The sequence below is a fragment of the Lichenostomus cassidix genome, unplaced genomic scaffold (genome assembly GCF_008360975.1).
Source record: "Lichenostomus cassidix isolate B80296 unplaced genomic scaffold, HeHo_3.0 HiC_scaffold_39, whole genome shotgun sequence".
Taxonomy (NCBI): Eukaryota; Metazoa; Chordata; class Aves; order Passeriformes; family Meliphagidae; genus Lichenostomus; species Lichenostomus cassidix.
In genome coordinates this window covers 706,293-730,144 of record NW_028147446.1, presented here as the reverse complement: position 1 = coordinate 730,144, position 23,852 = coordinate 706,293, and the positions used below count along the sequence as shown (strand labels likewise).

General features: G+C 37.6%; 2 protein-coding genes across 2 annotated transcripts in view; both read right to left on the bottom strand.

The window, feature by feature from the left end:
- The window catches only part of LOC146422623 (pre-B-cell leukemia transcription factor 1-like), an 18,379-nt gene extending 1,562 nt beyond the window's left edge, over positions 1-16,817 (bottom strand). Inside the window, exons 1-6 of the mRNA XM_085045768.1 lie at positions 16,321-16,817; positions 14,395-14,468; positions 11,100-11,196; positions 10,514-10,664; positions 8,721-8,911; positions 3,080-3,215 (exon numbers count right to left, since the gene is read on the bottom strand). Of these exons, the coding sequence (XP_084901894.1) occupies positions 3,080-3,215; positions 8,721-8,911; positions 10,514-10,664; positions 11,100-11,196; positions 14,395-14,468; positions 16,321-16,601 (930 nt within the window). The 5' untranslated portion in view covers positions 16,602-16,817. The remainder of the gene's footprint in view (positions 1-3,079; positions 3,216-8,720; positions 8,912-10,513; positions 10,665-11,099; positions 11,197-14,394; positions 14,469-16,320) is intronic.
- Positions 16,818-18,323: 1,506 nt separating this feature from the next.
- LPAR2 (lysophosphatidic acid receptor 2) lies at positions 18,324-23,852 on the bottom strand. Its single transcript, XM_085045982.1, has 3 exons — positions 23,665-23,852; positions 19,759-20,501; positions 18,324-18,627 (listed from the first exon to the last, which is right to left on the bottom strand). The coding sequence occupies exons 2-3, from the start codon at positions 20,489-20,491 to the stop codon at positions 18,338-18,340; spliced, it is 1,023 nt and encodes a 340-aa protein (XP_084902108.1). The 5' UTR covers positions 20,492-20,501; positions 23,665-23,852; the 3' UTR covers positions 18,324-18,337.

Sequence of the window (23,852 nt, the reverse complement as noted above, 5' to 3'; positions counted from 1 at the left end):
TTTTTGGGTTAAAATAATTTTTTTCCCATTATATTTGGAATATTTCAGGATTAAAATGGATTTTTTCCCCAGTAGTTGGGATATTTTTGGGTTAAAATTGGGTTTTTTCCACAATATTTGGGATTTTTTTTGGTTAAAATTGGTTGTTTTCCATGATTTTTGAGATTTTTTTGGGGTTAAAATGGGATTTTTCTCACAATATTTGGAATTTTTCTGGGTTAAAATTGATTTTTTCCCCCAATAGTTGGAATTTTTGGATTAAAATGGGATTTTCCATGATTTTGAATTTTTAGTTTAAAATTGGTTTTTTCCACAATATTTGGAATTTTTCAGGATTAAAATGAGGTTTTTTCCATGATTTTTGGGATTTTCCTGGGTTAAAATTGATTTTTTCCCACAACAGTTGGAATTTTTTGGGTTAAAATTGGGTTTTTTTCCATGATATTTGCCATTTTTTTGGTTAAAATGGATTTTTCCCACAATATTTGGGATTTTTTGGGTTACAATGGGATTTTTTCCTTTTTTTTTTTTAATTAAAATTGGCTTTTTCCCCCAATATTTGCGATTTTTTTGAGTTAAAATGAGATTTTTCCCACTATAGTTGGAATTTTTTGGGTTAAAATTGGGTTTTTTCCATGATATTTGCCATTTTTTTGGTTAAAATGAGATTTTTCTCCCAATATTTGGGATTTTCTTGGGTTAAAATTGGCTTTTCCCCCCAATATTTGTGATTTTTTTGAGTTAAAATGAGATTTTTCCAACAATATTTGGGATTTTTTGGGTTACAATGGGATTTTTTCCTTTTTAATTAAAATTGGCTTTTCCCCCAATATTTGATTTTGAGTTAAAATGAGATTTTTCCCCCAATATTTGGGATTTTTTTGAGTTAAAATGAGATTTTTCCCCCAATATTTGGAATTTTCTTGGGTTAAAATGAGATTTTTCCCACAATATTTGGGATTTTTTGGGTTACAATGGGATTTTTTCCTTTTTTTTTTTAATTAAAATTGGCTTTTTCCCCCAATATTTGGGATTTTCTTGGGTTAAAATTGGCTTTTCCCCCCAATATTTGCGATTTTTTTGAGTTAAAATGAGATTTTTCCCCCAATATTTGGGATTTTTTGGGTTACAATGGGATTTTTTCCTTTTTTTTTTAATTAAAATTGTCTTTTTCCCCCAATATTTGTGATTTTTTTGAGTTAAAATGAGATTTTTCCCACTATAGTTGGAATTTTTTGGGTTAAAATTGGGTTTTTTCCATGATATTTGCCATTTTTTTGGTTAAAATGAGATTTTTCCCCCAATATTTGGGATTTTCTTGGGTTAAAATTGGCTTTTCCCTCCAATATTTGTGATCTTTTTGAGTTAAAATGAGATTTTTCCAACAATATTTGGGATTTTTTGGGTTACAATGGGATTTTTTCCTTTTTTTTTAATTAAAATTGGCTTTTTCCCCCAATATTTGTGATTTTTTTGAGTTAAAATGAGATTTTTCCCACAATATTTGTGATTTTTTTGAGTTAAAATGAGATTTTCCCCCCAATATTTGGGATTTTTTGGGTTACAATGGGATTTTTTCCTTTTTTTTTTTTAATTAAAATTGGCTTTTTCCCCCAATATTTGGGATTTTCTTGGGTTAAAATTGGCTTTTCCCCCCAATATTTGTGATTTTTTTGAGTTAAAATGAGATTTTTCCCCCAATATTTGGGATTTTTTGGGTTACAATGGGATTTTTTCCTTTTTTTTTTAATTAAAATTGGCTTTTTCCCCCAATATTTGCGATTTTTTTGAGTTAAAATGAGATTTTTCCCACTATAGTTGGAATTTTTTGGGTTAAAATTGGGTTTTTTCCATGATATTTGCCATTTTTTTGGTTAAAATTAGATTTTTCCCCCAATATTTGGGATTTTCTTGGGTTAAAATTGGCTTTTCCCCCAATATTTGTGATTTTTTTGAGTTAAAATGAGATTTTTCCAACAATATTTGGGATTTTTTGGGTTACAATGGGATTTTTTCCTTTTTTTTTAATTAAAATTGGCTTTTCCCCCCAATATTTGTGATTTTTTTGAGTTAAAATGAGATTTTTCCCACAAAAAAAACCAAACAACAAAAAACCCCAAAACTTAAAATTGGCTTTTCCCCCCAATATTTGGATTTTTTTGAGTTAAAATGAGATTTTTCCAACAATATTGGATTTTTTGGGTTACAAGGATTTTTTCCAATTTATTTTTTAGTTAAAATGAGATTTTTCCCCCAATATTTGGGATTTTTTTGAGTTAAAATGAGATTTTTCCCCCAATATTTGCGATTTTTTTGAGTTAAAATGAGATTTTTCCCACAATATTTGGGATTTTTTGGGTTACAATGGGATTTTTTCCTTTTTTTTTAATTAAAATTGGCTTTTTCCCCCAATATTTGGGATTTTCTTGGGTTAAAATTGGCTTTTCCCCCCAATATTTGTGATCTTTTTGAGTTAAAATGAGATTTTTCCCCCAATATTTGGGATTTTTTGGGTTACAATGAGATTTTTTCCTTTTTTTTTAATTAAAATTGGCTTTTCCCCCCAGTATTTGTGATTTTTTTGAGTTAAAATGAGATTTTTCCCACTATAGTTGGAATTTTTTGGGTTAAAATTGGGTTTTTTCCATGATATTTGCAATTTTCTTGGGTTAAAATGAGATTTTTCTCCCAATATTTGGGATTTTCTTGGGTTAAAATTGGCTTTTCCCCCCAATATTTGTGATTTTTTTGAGTTAAAATGAGATTTTTCCCACAATATTTGTGATTTTTTTGAGTTAAAATGAGATTTTCCCCCCAGTATTTGGAATTTTCTTGGGTTAAAATGAGATTTTTCTCCCAATATTTGGGATTTTCTTGGGTTAAAATTGGCTTTTCCCCCCAATATTTGCGATTTTTTTGTGTTAAAATGAGATTTTTCCCCCAATATTTGGAATTTTCTTGGGTTAAAATGAGATTTTTCCCCCAATATTTGGAATTTTTTTGGGTTCCAATGAATTTTTTTCAAGGATATTTGAAATTTTTCCTGGAATTTCCCCAATTTTGGGGTTTTTTTTCCCACCTGGGACACAGTAATTCCACCTTTTTTGGCAAGTTCTTCTTTGGCCTCTTCGCTGGGGTAAGGATTGCTGAGGTGAGAGTAGAAATATTCATTCAGCACCTCGGTGGCTTGTTTGCTGAAATTCCTCCTTTTGCGCCTGGAAAATGCAGAAAAATTCACATTATTTTGGGGTTTTTTTGGTTAAATTTTTTGGGTTTTATTAGGTTTTAATTAATTACAATTTAATTTGATTTTAGTTTCATTTTAGTTTAATTTTATTCTAATTTTTGGTGGTTTTTAAGGGTTTTTTTACTATTAAATTTTAATTAATTTCAATTTAATTTAATTTTAATTTAACTTTAATTTAATTTTAATTTTAATTTAATTTAACTTTAATTTTAATTCAATTTTTTGTGGTTTAATTTTTTTTTTAAATTAAATTGTAATTAATTCTAATTCAATTTAATTTAAATTTAATTTTAATTTAATTTAACTTAATTGGATTTTTGGGAATTAAATTTGGAGTTCAGAGGTTTGTTTGCTGAAATTCCTCCTTTTGCGCCTGGAAAATGCAGAAAAATTCACATTATTTTGGGTTTTTTTGGTTAAATTTTTTTGGTTTTGTTAAATTTTAATTAATTTATAAATAATTTAATTTTAATTTATTTTTAATTCACGTTTTTGTGGCTTAAAATTTTTTTTAAATTAAATTTTAGTTAATTATAATTCAATTTAATTTAAATTTAATTGGATTTTTGGGAATTAAATTTGGAGTTCAGAGGCTTGTTTGCTGAAATTCCTCCTTTTGCGCCTGGAAAATGCAGAAAAAATTCACATTATTTTGGGGTTTTTCTGGTTAAATTTTTTTGGTTTTGTTAAATTTTAATTAATTTACACATAACTTAATTCAATTTTAATTTTAATTTAATTTAAATTTAATTTAAATTCAATTTTAATTCAATTTTAATTCAATTTTTGGTGGTTTTAAAAAAATGTTTAAATTAAATTTTTAAAATTAAATTTTAATTAATTAGAATTTAATTTTATTTTATTTCCATTTTTGGGTGTTTTTTTTAAACTAAATTGGGTTTTAGTGATAATAAATGGGTTTTATTTTCCCCCCTGGGATTGGGAGGGAAATGGAAAAACTGAATTTTTGGGGAATTAAATTTGGAATTAAATTTTGAGAATTTAAGTTTGAAATTAAATTAAATTTTAAATTCAGAGGTTTGTTTGCTGAAATTCCTCCTTCTGCGCCTGGAAAATGCAGAAAAATTCACATTATTTTGGGGTTTTTTTGGTTAAATTTTTTTGGTTTTGTTAAATTTTAATTAATTTATAAATAATTTCATTTTAATTTATTTTTAATTCACGTTTTTGTGGCTTAAAATTTTTTTTAAATTAAATTTTAGTTAATTATAATTCAATTTAATTTAAATTTAATTGGATTTTTGGGAATTAAATTTGGAGTTCAGAGGCTTGTTTGCTGAAATTCCTCCTTTTGCGCCTGGAAAATGCAGAAAAATTCACATTATTTGGGGTTTTTCTGGTTAAATTTTTTTGGTTTTGTTAAATTTTAATTAATTTACACATAACTTAATTCAATTTTAATTTTAATTTAATTTAAATTTAATTTAAATTCAATTTTAATTCAATTTTAATTCAATTTTTGGTGGTTTTTTTAAAAAAAATGTTTAAATTAAATTTTTTAAAATTAAATTTTAATTAATTAGAATTTAATTTTATTTTATTTCAATTTTTGGGTATTTTTTTTAAACTAAATTGGGTTTTAGTGATAATAAATGGGTTATTTTCCCCCCTGGGACTGGGAGGGGAATGGAAAAACTGAATTTTTGGGGAATTAAATTTGGAATTAAATTTTGAGAATTTAAGTTTGAAATTAAATTAAATTTTAAATTCAGAGGTTTGTTTGCTGAAATTCCTCCTTTTGCGCCTGAAAATGCAACAAAATTCATATTATTTTGGGGTTTTGGTTAAATTTTTTTGGTTTTGTTAAATTTTAATTAATTTATAAATAATTTAATTTTAATTTATTTTAATTCACGTTTTTGTGGCTTAAAATTTTTTTAAATTAAATTTTAGTTAATTATAATTCAATTTAATTTAAATTTAATTGGATTTTGGGAATTAAATTTGGAGTTCAGAGGTTTGTTTGCTGAAATTCCTCCTTTTTGCGCCTGGAAATGAAAATAAATCACATTATTTGGGGGTTTTTGGTTAAATTTTTTGGTTTTGTTAAATTTTAATTAACTACAATTGAATTTGATTTTAGTTTAATTTTAATTTGATTTTATCTTAATTTAAATTTAATTTTAATTCAATTTTTTAGGATTTTAAAATTTTTCAATTAAATTTTAACTAATTATAATTTAATTGAATTTTAATTTATTTTGTGGGTTTTTTTAAATTAAATTTTACTGAATTTTTATTAAATTTTACCTAATTATAATTTAAGTTTAATTGAATTGAGTTTTAATTGAATTTTTGGTGGTTTTCTTAAATTAAGTTGGGTTTTAGAGATAATTCCACTCTGGGATTGGGAGGGGAATGGAAAAATTGAATTTTGGGGAATTAAATTTGGAATTAAATTTGGAATTAAATTTGGAGTTCAGAGGTTTGTTTGCTGAAATTCCTCCTTTTGCGCCTGGAAAATGCAGAAAAATTCACATTATTTTGGGGTTTTTTTGGTTAAATTTTTTTGGTTTTATTAGGTTTTAATTAATTAAAATTTGATTTGATTTTAGTTTAATTTAAATTTTATTTTATTTCCATTTTTTGAGGTTTTTAAGGTTTTTTTAAAATTAAATTTTAATTAACTTCAATTTAATTTAACTTTAATTTAACTTTAATTAATTTAATTTAATTTAACTCTAATTTAATTTTAATTCAATTTTTGTGGTTTTTAAAATTTTTAAAATTATATTTTAATTAATTATAATTCAATTTAAATTTTTGGGATTTATTAGGTTTTAATTAATTAAAATTTGATTTGATTTTAGTTTAATTTAAAATTTTTTTATTCTAATTTTTGTGGTTTTTAAGGTTTTTACTATTAAATTTTAATTAATTTTAATTGAATTTTACTTTAATTTAAATTTAATTTTAATTTAATTTAACTTTAATTTAATTTAATTCAATTTTTTGTGGTTTTTAAAATTTTTTAAAATTATATTTTAATTAATTATAATTCAATTTAAATTTTTTGGGATTTATTAGGTTTTAATTAATTAAAATTTGATTTGATTTTAGTTTAATTTAAATTTTATTTTATTTCCATTTTTTGAGGTTTTTAAGGTTTTTTTAAAATTAAATTTTAATTAACTTCAATTTAATTTAACTTTAATTTAACTTTAATTTAATTTTAATTTAATTTAACTCTTAATTTAATTTTAATTCAATTTTTTGTGGTTTTTAAAATTTTTAAATTATATTTTAATTAATTATAATTCAATTTAAATTTTTGGATTTATTAGGTTTTAATTAATTAAAATTTGATTTGATTTTAGTTTAATTTAAATTTTTTATTCTAATTTTTGTGGTTTTTAAGGTTTTTTACTATTAAATTTTAATTAATTTTAATTGAATTTTACTTTAATTTTAATTTAATTTAATTTTAATTTAATTTTAATTCACGTTTTTGTGGTTTAAAATTTTTAATTAAATTTTAATTAATTATAATTCAATTTAATTTAAACTTAATTTAAATTTAATTTAAATTAATTGGATTTTTGGGAATTAAATTTGGAGTTCAGAGGCTTGTTTGCTGAAATTCCTCCTTTTGCGCCTGGAAATGAACATAAATCACATTACTTGGGGTTTTTCAGTAAATTTTTTTTGTTTTATTAAATTTTAATTAATTAAAATTTAATTTTAACTTCATTTTAACTTCATTTTAATTGAATTTTAATTAATTTAACAACCTGGCATTGAGGAATCTGGAGCGCAGGATCGTGACAGCCTCACAATCTAATTTAAATTGAATTTAAATTGAATTTAAATTGAATTTTAATTGAATTTATTAACCTGGAATCGAGGAACCGTGAGCGCAGGATCATGGCAGCCTCCCAATTGAATTTTAATTGAATTTTAATTAAATTTTCATTAATTAATTCTCCTGGCATCGAGGAACCGCGAGCGCAGGATCATGACAGCCTCCCTATTGAATTTTAATTGAATTTTAATTTATTTTTAATTGAATTTTAATTCAATTTTAATTAATTACTAACCTGGCATCGAGGAACCGCGAGCGCAGGATCATGACAGCCTCACTATTGAATTTTAATTCAATTTTAATTCAATTTTTAATTCAATTTTCATTAATTAATTCACCTGGCATCGAGGAACCGCGAGTGCAGGATCATGACAGCCTCGCAATTCAATTTTAATTCAATTTTAATTCAATTTTCATTAATTTATTGACCTGGCATCGAGGAATCTGGAGCGCAGGATCATGACAGCCTCCCAAATTAATTTTAATTGAATTTTAATTCAATTTCAATTAATTTATTCACCTGGCATCGAGGAATCTGGAGCACAGGATCATGACAGCCTCACTATTCAATTTTAATTGAATTTTAATTTATTTTTAATTGAATTTTAATTCAATTCTAATTAATTAATTCACCTGGCATCGAGGAACCGCGAGCGCAGGATCATGACAGCCTCCCAAATTAATTTTTAATTAAATTTAACAACCTGGCATCGAGGAACCGCGAGCGCAGGATCATGACAGCCTCCCAAATTAATTTTAATTGAATTTTAATTCAATTTCAATTAATTGATTCACCTGGCATCGAGGAACCGCGAGCGCAGGATCATGACAGCCTCACAATTGAATTTTAATTAATTTTTAATTAATTTTTAATTAATTTAATAACCTGGCATCGAGGAACCGCGAGCGCAGGATCATGACAGCCTCCCAAATTAATTTAAATTAATTTTTAATTAAATTTAATAACCTGGCATCGAGGAATCTGGAGCGCAGGATCATGACAGCCTCGCAATTCAATTTTAATTAATTTTTAATTAAATTTAACAACCTGGCATCGAGGAACCGCGAGCGCAGGATCATGACTGCCTCCCAATTCAATTTTAATTAATTTTTAATTAATTTTTAATTAATTTAACAACCTGGCATCGAGGAACCGTGAGCGCAGGATCATGACAGCCTCACTATTCAATTTTAATTGAATTTTAATTAAATTCTAATTAATTAATTCACCTGGCATCGAGGAACCGTGAGCGCAGGATCATGACAGCCTCGCAATTGAATTTTAATTGAATTTTAATTTATTTTTAATTGAATTTTAATTCAATTTTAATTAATTACTAACCTGGCATCAAGGAACCGCGAGCGCAGGATCATGACAGCCTCGCAATTCAATTTTAATTAATTTTTAATTAATTTTTAATTAATTTAACAACCTGGCATTGAGGAACCGCGAGCGCAGGATCATGACAGCCTCCCAAATTAATTTAAATTAATTTTTAATTAAATTTAACAACCTGGCATCGAGGAACCGCGAGCGCAGGATCATGACAGCCTCGCAATTCAATTTTAATTCAATTTTAATTCAATTTTAATTCAATTTAAATTCAATTTAAATTCAATTTTAATTAATTAATGAATTAATTAATTCACCTGGCATCGAGGAACCGCGAGCGCAGGATCATGACAGCCTCGCAGGTGCTCTGCTTGAGCTGCAGCTGGATGGAGCTGAATTTGCCGTGGATGATCCCAACCATCCTCTGGATCTCGCGGGCTGAGATCGGCCGCGTGCGGCTCTGCTCCCGCAGCAGGTTCAGCACGTGGGTGGTGAACTCGCTGCAGGCCTGGGGAAACAAAATAAAATTAAAATATTGGGGTTATGGGGTGGAAAACCTGAAAAAAATGGGGAAAAACCTGAAAAAAATGGGGTTATGGGGGAAAAAAACCCCAAAAATGGGGTTTTGGGATTGCAATGTGAATTGAAACAACGGAAAAATCTGAAAAAAATGGGGTTAGTAGGTGGAAAACCCCAGAAAAAAAGGGGAAAAGCCAAAAAAAATGGGGTTGTGGAGTGGAAAACGCCAAGAAAAATGGGTAAAAACCCCAAAAAAAGGTTTTTGGGTTAGAATTTTTGGATAATTCCAGCATTGTCTGGATCTCGCGGGCTGAGATCGGCCGCGGGCGGCTCTGCTCCCGCAGCAGGTTCAGCACGTGGGTGGTGAACTCACTGCAGGCCTGAAAAATGGGAAAAAACCAAAAAATATTGGGGTTATGGGGTGGAAAACCTGAAAAAATGGGGAAAAACCTGAAAAAAATGGGAAAAACCTGAAAAAAATGGGGTTATGGGGGAAAAAACCATAGAAAAAATGGGGAAAAAACTGAAAAAAATCAGGTTATGGGGGAAAAAAACTGAAGAAAATGGGGTTATGGGGTTATGGGATTGAAATAAGGGAGAAAACCTGAAAAAAATGGGGTTATGGGGGGAAAAAATCCCAAAAAATTGGGGTTGTGGGGTGGAAAACCTGAAAAAATGGGGTTATGGGATGGAAAAAGACAGAAAAAATGGGAAAAAACCTGGAAAAAATGGGGTTATGAGGGAAAAAATCCAGAAATAATGGGCTTATGGGATTGAAATGTGGGAGAACAACCTCAAAAAATGGGGTTATGGGGGGAAAAATCTGGAAAAAATGGGGTTATGGGATGTGAAAAGCTGAAAAAATGGGGTTACAGGATTGACATGTGGGAGAAAACCTGAAGAAAATGGGGTTGTGGGATGGAAAAAGACAGAAAAAATGGGGAAAAACCTGGAAAAAATGGGGTTATGGGATTGAAATGTGGGAGAAAACCTGAAAAAATTGGGGTTATGGAGTGGAAAACATGAAAAAAATGGGGAAAAACCTGAAAAAAATGGGGAAAAACCTGAAAAAAATGGGGAAAAACCTGAAAAAAATGGGGAAAAACCTGAAAAAAGGGGTTATGGGGGGAAAAAACTCCAAAAAATGGAGTTGTGGGGTAGAAAACCTGAAAAAATTGAGGTTTTGGGGGAAAAAACCCAGAAAAAATGGGGTTTAGGGGAGAAAAAAGACAGAAAAAATGGGGAAAAACCTGAAAAAAATGGGGTTATGGGATTGAAATGTGGGAGAAAACCTGAAAAAAATGGGGTTATGGGGGAAAAAACCCAGAAAAAATGGGGTTAGGGGATTGAAATGTGGGAGAAAACCTGAAGAAAATAGGGTTAAGGGAGGAAAAAAGACAGAAAAAATGGGGAAAAACCTGGAAAAAATGGGGTTATGGGGGAAAAAATCTGGAAAAAATGGGGTTATGGGGTGGAAAAAGACAGAAAAAATGAGAAAAAAACCTGGAAAAAAAGGGATTATGGGTGAAAAAAACCCCAAAATCCCCAATTTTGGTTCCAAAAAATCCCAACAAATGCAATTCCTCCCCACCTGCTGGTACTTGTCGAGCTCGGCGCGGTAGATGTGGCGGATCTGCCCCAGCTTGGCGCGGTAGTCGGAGTGATCGATGCCGATGTCGCCATGACACCCTCCCGGCGCCATGGCAACCGGCTCGGCGTCACTTCCGGTGGGAGCCCCGCCCCTTCCGGTCGAAATAGCATCACTTCCGGTGGTGACTCCGCCTCTTCCGGTTGAAATGCCGTCACTTCCTGTTATGGCACCGCCTCTTCCGGTTGAAATGCCGTCACTTCCTGTTATGGCCCCGCCTCTTCCGGTTGGGTACTCATCACTTCCGGGTGGGGTTGTGCCCTTTCTGGCGGGGCAAACGTCACTTCCGGATGTGGCCCCGCCCCTTCCGCTTGGATAAATGTCACTTCCGGGTGTGGCTCCGCCCCTTCCGGTTAAATAAGCGTCATTTCCGGGTGTGGTTCCACCTTTCCCTGTCGGGTAGGCGTCACTTCCGTGTGTGGCTCCGCCCCTCCCGGTTGGATAGCCGTCACTTCCGGGTGTGGCCCCGCCCTTTCCGGTTGGGAAGATGTCACTTCCGGGTGTGGCCCCGCCCCTTCCGGGGCGGCGCTCCGGGCCAGCCACGCCCTCGGCCAATAGCATGTTGTCCAATCGGAGCAGCTGAGCGTCAGGAGGATCATCCTCGGGGGCGTGGCCAACGCTGAGCACTGCGGGAAAAAAATGGGGAAAAAATGGGAAAAATGGGAAAAATTAGGGAAAATGGGAAAAACCGGGAAAAACGGGAAAAAATGGGAACAAATGGGAACAAAGTGGGAAAAAACGGGAAAAACGGGAAGAAAATGGGGAAATGAGGGAAAATGGGGAAAAAATGGGAAAAAATGGGAAAAAACGGGAAGAAAATGGGACAAACGGGGAAATGAGGACATGAGGGGAAATGGGAAAAAATGGGGAAAAACGGTAAAAAAGGGGAAGAAATAAGGAAAAAATGGGAAAAAATGGGGAAAAAAGGGGAAGAAATGGGAAGAAATAAGGAAAAAATGGGGAAAAATGGGGAAAAACAGGAAAAAATGGGGAAAAATGGGAAAAAATGAGGGCAAATGGGGAAAATGGGGAAGAAATGGGAAAAAAGGGGAAGAAATAAGGAAAAAATGGGAAAAAACAGGGGAAAAATGGGGAAAAATGGGGAAAAATGGGGAAAAAGCAGGAAGAGATGGGAAAAATGGGGGGAAAAAGGGAAGAAATGGGAAAAAATGGGGAAAAATGAGGGAAAATGGGAAAAAAATGGGAAAAAAATGGGAAAAAAATGGGAGAAATGGGAAAAACAGGAAAAAAAAGCGGGAAATAGGAGAAAACGGAAAAAAGGGAAGAAATGGGGAAAAGGGAAGAAATGGGGAAAATGGGAAAAAAGTGGAGGAATGGGAAAAAACAGGAAGAAATGAGGAAAAAATGGGAAGAAATGAGGAAAAAACAGGAAGAAAATAGGAAAATTTGGTGTTTCTGGAGCTTCGGCAAAGGTTTTGGGAGGAAAATAGTGGATTTTGTTATTTTGGGTGGATGAGGAGGATGTTTAATACTGAGGACTCTGGAGAGAGGGAAAAATAGGGAAAAATGAGGAAAAAATGAGGAAAAACGGGAAGAAAAATGGGAAAAAACGGGAAGAAAATAGGAAAATTTGGTGTTTCTGGTGGTTCAGTGAAGGTTTTGGGAAGAAAATTGTGGATTTTGTTATTTTGGGTGGTTCTGGGTGGATGTTAGATGCTGAGGATGCTGGAGAGAGGGAAAAATAGGGAAAAATGAGGAAAAAATGAGGAAAAATGGGGGAAAATGGGAAGAAAAAGGGGAAAAACGGGAAAAAAACGGGGAAAAATGGGAAGAAAATAGGAAAATTTGGCATTTCTGGTGCTTCGGTGGAGATTTTGGGAGGAAAATTGTGGATTTTGTTATTTTGGGTGGATGAGGAAGATGCTAAATACTGAGGAATGGGGAGAGAGGGGAAAATGGGGAAAAATGAGGAAAAAATGAGGAAAAACGGGAAGAAAAATGGGAAAAAACGGGAAAAAATGGGAAAAAATGGGAAGAAAATACAAAAATTTGGTGTTTCTGGTGGTTCAGTGAAGGTTTTGGGAGGAAAATAGTGGATTTTGTAATTTTGGGTGGTTCTGGGTCATGTGGTGAATATTAAATATTGGAGAGAAAGAAAAAAATGGGGAAAATGGAGAAAAATTGAGCAATAAAATCTGAATTTCCTGATTTTTGGAGGAAAATAGAGGATTTCCATGTTTGGAGAGAAAAAATCTGAATTTATGTTTGGGGAGAAAAAGAGGATTTTGTTGTTTGGGAAGTTCTGAAGAGATGTAGAGCATTGGAGGGAAAAGGGAAAAATTTAGAAAAATTGGGGGGAAAAAGGGAATTTTCTGGTTTATGGAGAAAAATCCAGGATTTGCTCATGGAGAAAAATCTGGAATTTCTGTGTTTGTGGGAAAAAATTCAGGATTTGCTAATTTTGGGTGGTTCTGGGTGGATATGGGGAATGCTAAATAGTGGAGAGAAAGGAAAAATGGGAATAAAATGGAGAAAAATATGAGATTTACTGATTTTTGGAGAAAAATCTGGAATTTCTGTGTTTGGGGAGAAAAAATTTGTGATTTTATTGCTTTGGGAAGTTCCAAACATATGGAGAGAATTGGAGAGAAAGAGGAAAAATGGAAAAAAATTGAAAAAAAAATCAGAATTTCATTGTTTTTGGAAAAAATTCTGGGATTCCCTTGTTTGGGGAGAAAAATTTGGAATTTCCTCAATTCAAGTGGGGGGAAAATGGAGAAAAAATTGGGAATTTTCCTCATTTTTGGAGGAAGATTCAGGATTTCTTCATTTAAAGTGTGGGAAAAATGGAGAAAAATATGGGATTTTTCCTCATTTTTGGAGAAAAATTTGGGATTTTTCCTCATTTTTTGGAGAAAAATTTGGGATTTCCTCAATTCAAGTGGGGGGAAAATGGAGAAAAATATGGGATTTTTCCTCATTTTTAGAGAAAAATTTGGGATTTCTGCATTTGGGGAGAAAAATCTGGGATTTCCTCAATTCAAGTGGGGGAAAATGGAGAAAAAATTGGGATTTTTTCCTCATTTTTGGAGAAAAATTTGGGATTTCTTCATTTCAAGTGGGGGAAAAATGGTGAAAAAAAGGGGATTTTTCCTAATTTTTGGAGAAAAATTCAGGATTTTTCCTCATTTTTGGAGAAAAATTTGGGATTTCCTCAATTCAAGTGGGGGGAAAATGGAGAAAAATGTGGGATTTTTCCTCATTTTTGGAGAAAAATGCAGGATTTCTACATTTGGGGAGAAAAATCTGGGATTTCCTCATTTCAAGGGGGAGAAAAATGGAGAAAAATGTGGGATTCTTCCTCATTTTTGGTGAAAAATTTGGGATTTTTCCTCATTTTTGGAGAAAAATTTGGGATTTTGTTCATTTCAAGTGAGGGAAAAATGGAGGAAAATGTGAGATTTTTCCTCATTCTTAGAGAAAAATTTGGGATTTCTTCATTTTTGGAGAAAAAATGAGGATTTCTGCATTTGGGGAGAAAAATTTGGGATTTCCTCATTTCAAATGAGGGAAAAATGGAGAAAAAAATGGGATTTTTCCTCATTTTTGGAGAAAAACATGGGATTTTTCCTCATTTTTTGGAGAAAAACTTGGGATTTCCTCAATTCAAGTGGGGGAAAAATGGACAAAAAATTGGAATTTTCCCTTAATTTTGGAGGAAAATATGGGATTTTTCCTCATTTTTTGGGAAATATTGTTGATTTCTTCATTCCAGGCTGTTCTGGGCAAAAGCTGGGGGGAAACTGGGGAGAAAATTTGGGATTTTTGGGAGGAAAATGGGAATAAAAAGGAGAAATGCCAACCTGTTTTCTCCTTGATTTCGCAGAGGACGCTGAACAGCGCAGGTTTCATCCGGTGGCAATTCAAGGCGTGTTTCCTGCAAAAAAAACATGGAGAAATTCACCCAAAATCCATGGAAAAAAACCCAAATTGGGGTCAAACCTCGGGAGGAGAGAGTGAGTGAGGACAATCTGGGAAAAAACAGGAAAATTTGGTGGGAAAATGGGATTTTTTGGGGGTTTTGGGGGTTTAATTGGATTTTAATGGGGGGAAATGGGGTGGGAATGGCTGGAATTCCAAACTAGGGGGAATTTCCCCTCAAAACCTCAGGATTTTTGTCCCAAAACCTCGGGATTTTTCCCTCAAAACTTTGCAATTTTTGTCCCAAAATCTCAGGATTTTCCCCTCAAAACCTCGAGATTTTTCCCTCAAAAACCTCAGAATTTTTATCCCAAAACCTCAGGATTTGTTATCCCAAAACCTCCATTTTTTTCCCTCAAAACTTCGGGATTTTTGTCCCAAAACCTCGAGGAATTGGGGGAAAAACCACTGGGAATGGAGGAAAACCTGCTGGGAATGGAGGAAAAACTGCTGGGAATGGAGGAAAACCTGCTGGGAATGAGGGAAAACCTCTGGGAATTGGGGGAAAACCACTGGGAATGGAGGAAAACCTGCTGGGAATTGGGGAAAAAACATTGGGAATGGAGGAAAACCACCAGGAATGAGGAAAACGTCACTGGGAGTGGGGGAAACCCTCTGGGAATTGGGGGAAAAACCACTGGGAATGAGGCAAAAACAACGGGAATGAGGCAAAACCACTGGGAAATGGGGCAAAAATACCAAGAATGAGGGGGAAACCTCAGGAATTGGGGCAAAACCGCTGGGAATGGGGGGAAAACAACTGGGAATGTGACCAAATCCCTGGGAATTCCCCCCAAAACCGGGAAGGACTCAGGGAATCCACGGAGGTAAGCGGGAGCATCAGCCCGGGATGAGGAGGGCTGAATGGAGTGGGAAAACTGGGAATGGCGGGGAAGCTTATCACCCTAAACCTCTCCCTCTGTGTCCCCTCAGTGTCCCCTCAATGTCCTTTCACTTTCCTATCAGTTTCTCCTCAGTGTCTCCTCAGTTTCCCCTCAGTGTCCTTAGTGTTCCCTCAATGTCCCCTCAGTGTCCCAACGCTCACCTTGTCCCCAGTTTCCCCTCGATGTCCCCTCAGTTTCCCCTCAGTGTCTCCTCAGTTTCCCCTCAGTGTCCCCTCAGTTTCCCCTCAATGTCCCCTCAAGTGTCCCCTCAAGTGTCCCCTCAGTGTCCCCTCAGTTTCCCCTCAATGTCCCCTCAGTTTCCCCTCACTGTCCCCTCAGTTTCGCCTCAAGTGTCCCCTCAGTGTCCCCTCAGTGTCCCCTCAGTTTCGCCTCAGTGTCCCCTCAAGTGTCCCCTCAAGTGTCCCCTCAAGTGTCCCCATGCTCACCTTGTCCCCAGTTTCTCCTCAGTTTCCCCTCGGTGTTCCCTCAGTGTCCCCTCAGTTTCCCCTCACTGTCCCCTCAGTTTCCCCTCACTGTCCCCTCAGTTTCCCCTTAGTGTCCCCTCAAGTCCCCTCAGCGCCCCAATGCTCACCTTGTCCCCAGTTTCCCCTCAGTGTCCTTAGTGTCCCCTCAATTTCCCCTCAGTGTCCCCTCAATGTCCCCTCAGTGACCCCTCAGTTTCGCCTCAATGTCCCCTCGGTTTCCCCTCAGTTTCCCCTCAGTGACCCCTCAGTTTCCCTTCAGCGTCCCAATGCTCACCTTGTCCCCAGTTTCCCCTCAGTGTCCTTAGTGCCCCCTAAGTGTCCCCTCAATGTCCCCGCGCTGAGTCACGGCCCGGTCCCGGTGTCCCCATCCCCATTCCCGGTGTCCCCATCCATTCCCGGTGTCCCTGTCCCCATTCCCCTCAGTGTCCCCTCGCCGTACCTGGCCTGTGCCTCATCCAAGCTCTGGTCGGTGATGGCCATGATCTGCTGCAGCACATCTCCGCTGTCGCGCTGAGGCGGCGGTGGCCCTGAGGGTGGCCCTGAGGGCGGCGGTGGCCCTGAGGGTGGCGGTGGCCCTGCCGGTGGCCCCGAGGGCAGTAGTGGCCCTGAGGGTGGCCCTGAGGGTGGCCCTGAGGGCGGCGGCTCCTCGGTGCTGGCGGCAGGGGGAGGAGGCGGCGGAAGAGACCCCGGCAGAGCCAACAGCCGCGGCGGGGCCTCCATGGGAACGGCGGGCCCGGCGCCGCAGAGCGCGGGGAGCGGCGATATATCGCGATAGGGCGCGACAGGCCCCGCGCCGAGCCGGCGGCCTCACAGCCGGCTCCCCCCCCCGAGCGGGGCTGGTGTGGGCGAGTCCAGCCCAGGCCGCGCCTCCCCCCCGGCCGGTGGTGCAATGGACGCGCCCGCCGTGAGGGGATGGACCTTCCCGCCTTTGGGTGGCCACGCCCCCTCGTGAGGGGATGGATCTTCCCGCCTTAGCTATGGCCACGCCCCCCCGTGTGGCGAGACCACGCCCATTGATGATAACCACGCCCCCTCGTGAGGGGATGGATTTCCCGCCTTTCCGTGGCCACGCCCACTCGTGAGGGCAGGCCACGCCCCTTCATTGCCCCCCTGAGGTAATTTTATTTCAGAATTCCCAAATCCTGGAATTTTCTGAGCTTTTCTCGGGAAAATCCTGCCCTGAGCATTCCCAAATACTGGGGGATTCCAGGGAAAATCCTGGGGGATTCCTGAGCCTTTTCCAGGGAAAATTCTGCCCTCAGCATTCCCAAATCCTGGAATTTCCTGAGCCTTTTTCCAAGGAAGAAACCAACTCCGGGTTCAAACTAGTCTTTAATAGGGAATTCTGCTCCCTAATCTCACAAAACCTCCCGGAATCTTCAGTTTTTCCAGGGAAAAATCTCCAGGAATCCCAAATCCCACAAAAACACCTCCTCCGCCATCCACAATCCTGAAATTCCAGGGAAATTCCAATGTTTGAACATCGAGTCCTGAATTCTCCCAAATCCCCAAAAAATCATTTCATCCGTGAGTTTTCCAGGGAAAAATTCCAGGCTGGAGCACCTTGGGAGTCCAGGAAGCTCCTGAATCCCAAAAAGTCATTTTCTCCTCGAGTTTTCCAGGAAAATTCTGGGAATTTCTAACCCTAGGAAGCTCCTGAATTCCAGAAAAATCCACTTCATCCTTGATCCACCGTGAAATTTCCCAGGGAAATTTTCTCCAAATCCCACAAAATCATTTCCTCTTCTATCCGTGATGAACTTTTCCAGGAAAATCGCCATGTTGGATCTCTGACCCCAAAAAAACACCCAAAAAACCCAAAAAAACCCCAAAAACCCTCAAAAAAACTTTAAAAAAACCCACAAAAAACCACAAAAATACAAAAAACCTCTCAAAAACCCCAAAAAATCCCACTAAATGGAGGAATCCATGGTAAAATGTCCATTCCTGGAATTCCCTCCCCACTGCTCCACCGCCGTGGGTCGGTAGCAGGAATTCCCCATATTGGATCTCCGACCCAAAAAAACCCTCAAAAAAACCCCAAAATCCTCAAAAAAACCTCAAAAAGCCCCACAAAAAAACCCAAAAAACCCTCAAAAAATCTCAAAAAAACCCATAAAAACAAAAAAAAACCTCAAAAAACCCAGAAAAACCCCAAAAACCCTCAAAAAAACCACAAAAAACCCCACCCAAAAAACCCCAAAAAAACCTCAAAAAAACTAAAAAAACCCACAAAAAACTCCACAAAAATACCAAAAAACCCTCAAAAAATCCCATTTAAAACCCTCAAAAACCTCAAAAAAAACCCCAAAAAACCCTCAAAAAAACTAAAAAAACCCTCAAAAAACCCACAAAAAAACCCCTCAAAAAAACTAAAAAAATACCAAAAAACCTCAAAAAAACTCAAAAAACCCCACAAAAACCTCAAATAATACCAAAAATCAAAATAAATCCCACTAAATGGACGAATCCACGGTAAAATGTCCGTTCCCGGCACTCCCTCCCCGCCGTTCCCCCGCGGTGGGTCGGTAGCGGGAGCCGCGGCGGCACGGGAAGCAGAGGATGTTCCGGAAGGTTCTCCTCATCTCGCCGTCCCGCCAGGAGTAGACGACGGCGTTGATGAGCGAGTTGAACTCGGCCAGCAGCAAAACGTACTTCTCCACGGAGAAAACGTCGCAGCTCCGGCAGCCCAGACCGTCCAGCAGGAGAACAACCTGGCCGGGAGTCCAGCAGAGGATGAAGGCGCCTGGGAATGGGGAAATGGGGGGAAAATGGGAAAAATGGGGAAAATGGGGAAAATGGGAAATGGGGAAAATAGGGAAAAATGGGGAAATGGGGAAAAATGGGGAAAAAATGGGGGAAAATGGGAGAATTATGGGGAAAAAATGGGGAAATGGGGGAAAAATGGGGAAGAAAGGAAGAAAAAAGGGGAAAAATGGGGAAAAGGAGGGAAATGGGGAAAAAGAAGAGATTTGGGGAAAATGGGAGAAATGGGGAAAAAGGGGGAAAATGGGTAAAAATGAGGGAAAATGGGGAAAGTGGGAAAATGGGGAAAGTGGGAAAAAATGGGGAAGAAATGAAGAAAGGAAGAAAAAGAGGAAAAGTGGGGAAAAGGGGAAAGGAAAAATGGGGGAAAAGGAAGTAAAAGAGGGAAAAAAGGGGGGAAAATGGGGGAAAAGTGGGAAAAAATGGGGGGAAAGGAGGGAAATGGGGGAAAAATGGGGAAAATGGGGGGGGAAAAGGGGGGAAATGGTGAAAAATGGTGAAAAATGGTGAAAAGGGGGGAAAATGGGGGAAAAATGGGAAAAATTAACCTAATTAATCACCCTAATTAACCTAATTAACCATCCCACCCACCGAGGATGATGGTGACCATCTTCAGCAACCCAACCCAACCCAACTCAATTCCAATCCAATCCCAAATCCCAAATCCCAAATCCCAAATCCCAACTCAACCCAACCCAACTCAACCCAAGACACCTCAACACCTTCGTAAACCCCTCCAGCCCTATTAATTAACCCCTAATTAACCCCTAATTAACCCAACTAACCACCCCACCCACTGAGGATGATGGTGACTGTCTTCACCAGCCCAAACCATCCCAATTCCAATCCAATCCCAAATCCCAACCCAACCCAACCCAAGACATCTCAACCCCTCCAACCTCTACCACCCCAACCACTTAATTAACCCCTAATTAACCCAATTAACCACCCCACCCACCGAGGATGATGGTGACCGTCTTGACCAACCCAACCCAACCCAATTCCAATCCCAAATCCCAACCCAGACCAACCCCCTCCAACCTCTACCACCCCAACTCCCTTAATTACCCCTAATTAACCCCTAATTACCCTAATTAACCCCCCCACCCACCGAGGATGATGGTGACCGTCTTCACCAGCCCCACCACGGTGTCGCGGTACCGCGGGTGGAAGCCGGCGTGCCGCGACATCCGCGCCATCTTCCTCCTGACGTACACGAAGATGTGGCCGTACACCACGGCCATCACCACGAAGATGACCAGGTTGGACACGGCCCAGAAGGTCAGGTAGCTCCGGCTGTACAGCGGCGCCATCTTGGAGCAACTCCCCAGATCGCACAGGCAATGCCAACCGTAGGAAGGGATCAACCCCAACAGCAGCGCCGTCACCCAGATCCCAACGATCAGCCCCACCACCCGCTGGCTGGACATCTCGCTGTGCAGCTGCATGGTCAGCACCGTCCGGTGCCGCTCCACCGCCACGGCCAGCAGGTTGACCACCGAGGCGCTCAGGCTGGTGTCCAGCAGGCTCTGCCGGACGAACCAGGCGCGGAGAGAGAGCCGGGCCGTCCTGGGCCCCGTGTGGAACATCAGGAACATGTAGGCGACGCCGGCGAAGAGGTCGGCGGCCGCCAGGTTGGCCAGCAGGTAGTAGATGGGGTAGTGGAAGCGGCGGTTGAGGGCGACGGCGGCGATGACCAGCAGGTTGGTCAGCAGGACCAGGACGCTGAGGGACAGGCCCAGGGTGACCAGCAGGAGGTCCTTGGGGCGCCAGAAGGGACTCAGCTCCTTCTGGCTGTTGTTGTAGAAGAAGCCAAGGGACTCGTTGTAGAAGCAGAGAGTCATGGTGGTGGGGCTGGAAAACATGGGAATTTTTGGGGGTTTTTTAAAAATTTTTTGGGATTTTTTTAGGAATTTTTTGGGGAATTTTGGAGGAAATTTTAGGGATTTTTTGGGAAATTTTTTGAGGAATTTTGGGGATTTTTTGGAAAATTTTGGGGGGATTTCTAAAAATTTTTTTGGATTTTTTTGGGAATTTTTGGAGGAACTTTTGAGGAATTTTTGAAGAATTTTTGGCAATTTTTGGGGATGTTTTTGGATTTTTTTTTATTTTTGGGGGGAATTTTTGATGAATTTTTGGGATTATTTTTTGCTTTTTTGGGGATTTTTTTTAAATTTTACAGAATTTTTGGTGGATTTTTTTGGCAATTTTTTTGGATTTTTTTTGAAATTTTAGGCAATTCTTTTGGGGAGATTTTGGGGATTTCTTTGGGAAATTTTTGGGAAATTTTTTAGAAATTTTGGGGGATTATTGTTACAATTTTTGGAAATTTGGGGGAATTTTTTTCTTAATTTTTGGTGAATTTTGGTCACTTCCAGAGGCACTTCCAGAGCTAACAGAATCAGCAGGTTGGTCAGCAGGACCAGGACGCTGAGGGACACACCCAGGGTGACCAGCAGTGACCCTAAAAAATCCTCCAAAAACTCCACAAAAACCTCCCAAAAAAGCCCCCCAAAAACCCCCATGAAATGCCAAAAAAATCCACAAAAAACTCCCAAAAAATCCACAAAAAACTCCCAAAAAATCCACAAAAAACCAAAAAAAAGCCCCCAAAAATCCACAAAAAACTTCACAAAAACTCTCCCCAAAAATGTCCCAAAAAACCCCCAAAACCAGCCATAAAAACCCCAAAAAACAAACCAAAAAATCCTCAAAAATCCCTAAAACTCCCCCAAACACCCCAAAATCCACACAAAAATCCTCTAAAAATCTCAAAAAACCCAATAAAATCCCCAAAAACCTCCACAAAAACTCCCCAAAAATACCCCAAAAACCCCCAAAATATCCCCCAAAATATCCCCAAAAAACCCTTGAAAAAACCCCCAAAACCCCCATAAAAACTCCAAAAAATCCCTCCAAAACCCCCAAAAAATCCCCCCAAAAATATCCACAAAAAAGCCCAAAAAAAGCCCAAAAATTTCCCAAAAAACAAAAAAAAGCCCCCAAAAATCCTCAAAAAACTTCACAAAAACTCTCAAAAAAATGCCCCAAAAAAGCCCCCAAAAAATCCAAGAAACTAGACAAGAAACAAAAAAAACCCCTCAAAACTCCCATAAAAACTCCAAAAAATCCCCCAAAGAAACTCCACAAAAACTCCCCAAAAATACCCCAAAACCCCCCAAAATATCTCCCAAAAAACCTTAAAAAAGCCCCAAAATCCAATAAAAACCCCTAAAACCCTCATAAAAACCAAAAAAAATCCTCAAAACCCCAAAAAAACCCCAAAAGTCCACAAAAAACTCCACAAAAAAACCCAAAAAACACCCAAAAAACTCCACAAAAATCCCCCCAAAAATCCCCCAAAAAACTCCGCAAAAATCCCCAAAAAAGCCAAAAAAAAATCCCCAAAAATACCCAAGAAAACCCCTAAAAATCAAAAAAACCCCTCCACAAAAACTCCTCAAATATCCCCAAAAAACTCCACAAAAAACCCCCAAAATACCCCAAAAAAGTCCACAAAAAACTCCACAAAAACCCCAAAAAACTCCCCAAAAATCCCCCCAAAATCAAAAAAATCCCCAAAAAAACTCCACAAAAATCCCCAAAAAAGCCAAAAAAATTCCCAAAAATCCGCCAAAAGCCCCCCAAAAAATCCCCCAAAAAACTCCTTAAAAATCCCCAAAAAAGCCCAAAAAATCCCCAAAAAACCCCCAAAAAATCCCCAAAAATCCCCAAAAAACTCCACAAAACTCCACAAAAGACCCCAAAAATTCCACAAAAAACTTCACAAAAACCAAAAAAAACACCACAAAAATCCCCAAAAAAGCCAAAAAATCCCCAAAAATACCCCAAAAAATCCCCAAAAATCCCCCAAAAAATCCCAAAAAAATCCCCACAAAAAACTCCACAAAAACCTCAAAAAACGCCACAAAAAACCCCCAAAAATCCCCCAAAACCCCAAAAATCCCCCAAAAACCTAAAAAAAATTCCCCAAAAAACTCCACAAAAATCCCCAAAAATACCCCAAAAAATCCCCAAAAAATCCCCAAAAAAACTCCACGAAAACCCCTCAAAAGGCCCCAAAAATTCCACAAAAAACTCCACAAAAATCCCCCAAAAAACCACCAAAATTCCCCCAAAATCAAAAAAATCCTCCCAAAAACTCCACAAAAACCCAAAAAACTCCACAAAAACCCCAATAAACTCCAAAAACCCCCAAAACCCCCAAAAATCCCCCAAAACTAAAAATTCCCCAAAAAACTCACAAAAATCCCCAAAAGCCAAAAAAATTCCCAAAATCCACAAAAACCCCCAAAAATCCCCAGAAAAACTCCGTAAAAATCCCCAAAAATCCCCAAAAATTCGCAAAAAACCACAAAAAATCCCCAAAAATCCAAAAAAGTCCTCCCCAAAACCCAAAAATCCCCACAAAAAACTCCACAAAAACCCCCTAAAAAACCCCAAAATCCCCCCAAAAAGCTAAAAAAAATTCCCCCAAAAAACTCCACAAAAACCCCCTAAAAAACCCCAAAATCCCCCCAAAAAGCTAAAAAAAATCCCCAAAAAACTCCACAAAACCCCCCAAAAAAGACCCCAAAAATTCCACAAAAGACTCCACAAAAACCCAAAAAAACTCCACAAAAATCCCCCAAAAAACCACAAAAAATCCCCCAAAATCCCAAAAAAATCCCCCAAAAATCTCCACAAAAACCTCAAAAAAACTCCACAAAAACCCCAAAAACTCACAAAAACTCAAACCACAAAAATCCCCCCAAAAAACTAAAAAAATCCCCAAACTCCACAAAAATCCCCAAAAAGCCAAAAATTCCCAAAAATCCACTAAAACCCCCCAAAAATTCTCCAAAAAACACCCAAAAATCCCCAAAAACTCCCAAAAATTCCCCAAAAAATCCCCCAAAACCTCCCAAATCCCTTCTTTTCTCCCCGGAAATTCCCTTTTTTTTCCCCCTTCGGCTTTTCCGGGAATTTTGGGACCAAAAAAACCAGGAATTCTCACCTGGAATCCCCGCGCGCCTCCGCAGGGAGAAAATTCCCATTTCCGACCTTCCGATTGATCCCAAAATTCCACTTTTTTCCGGGAAAAAAAAATGAAGAACTTTGGAGATTCAAATCCGGAAAAAAAAAAAAATCCGGAAAATAAAAAATCCTCGGAGGAAGTTTCGGATCGGCTGGGCGGAGCTTGAA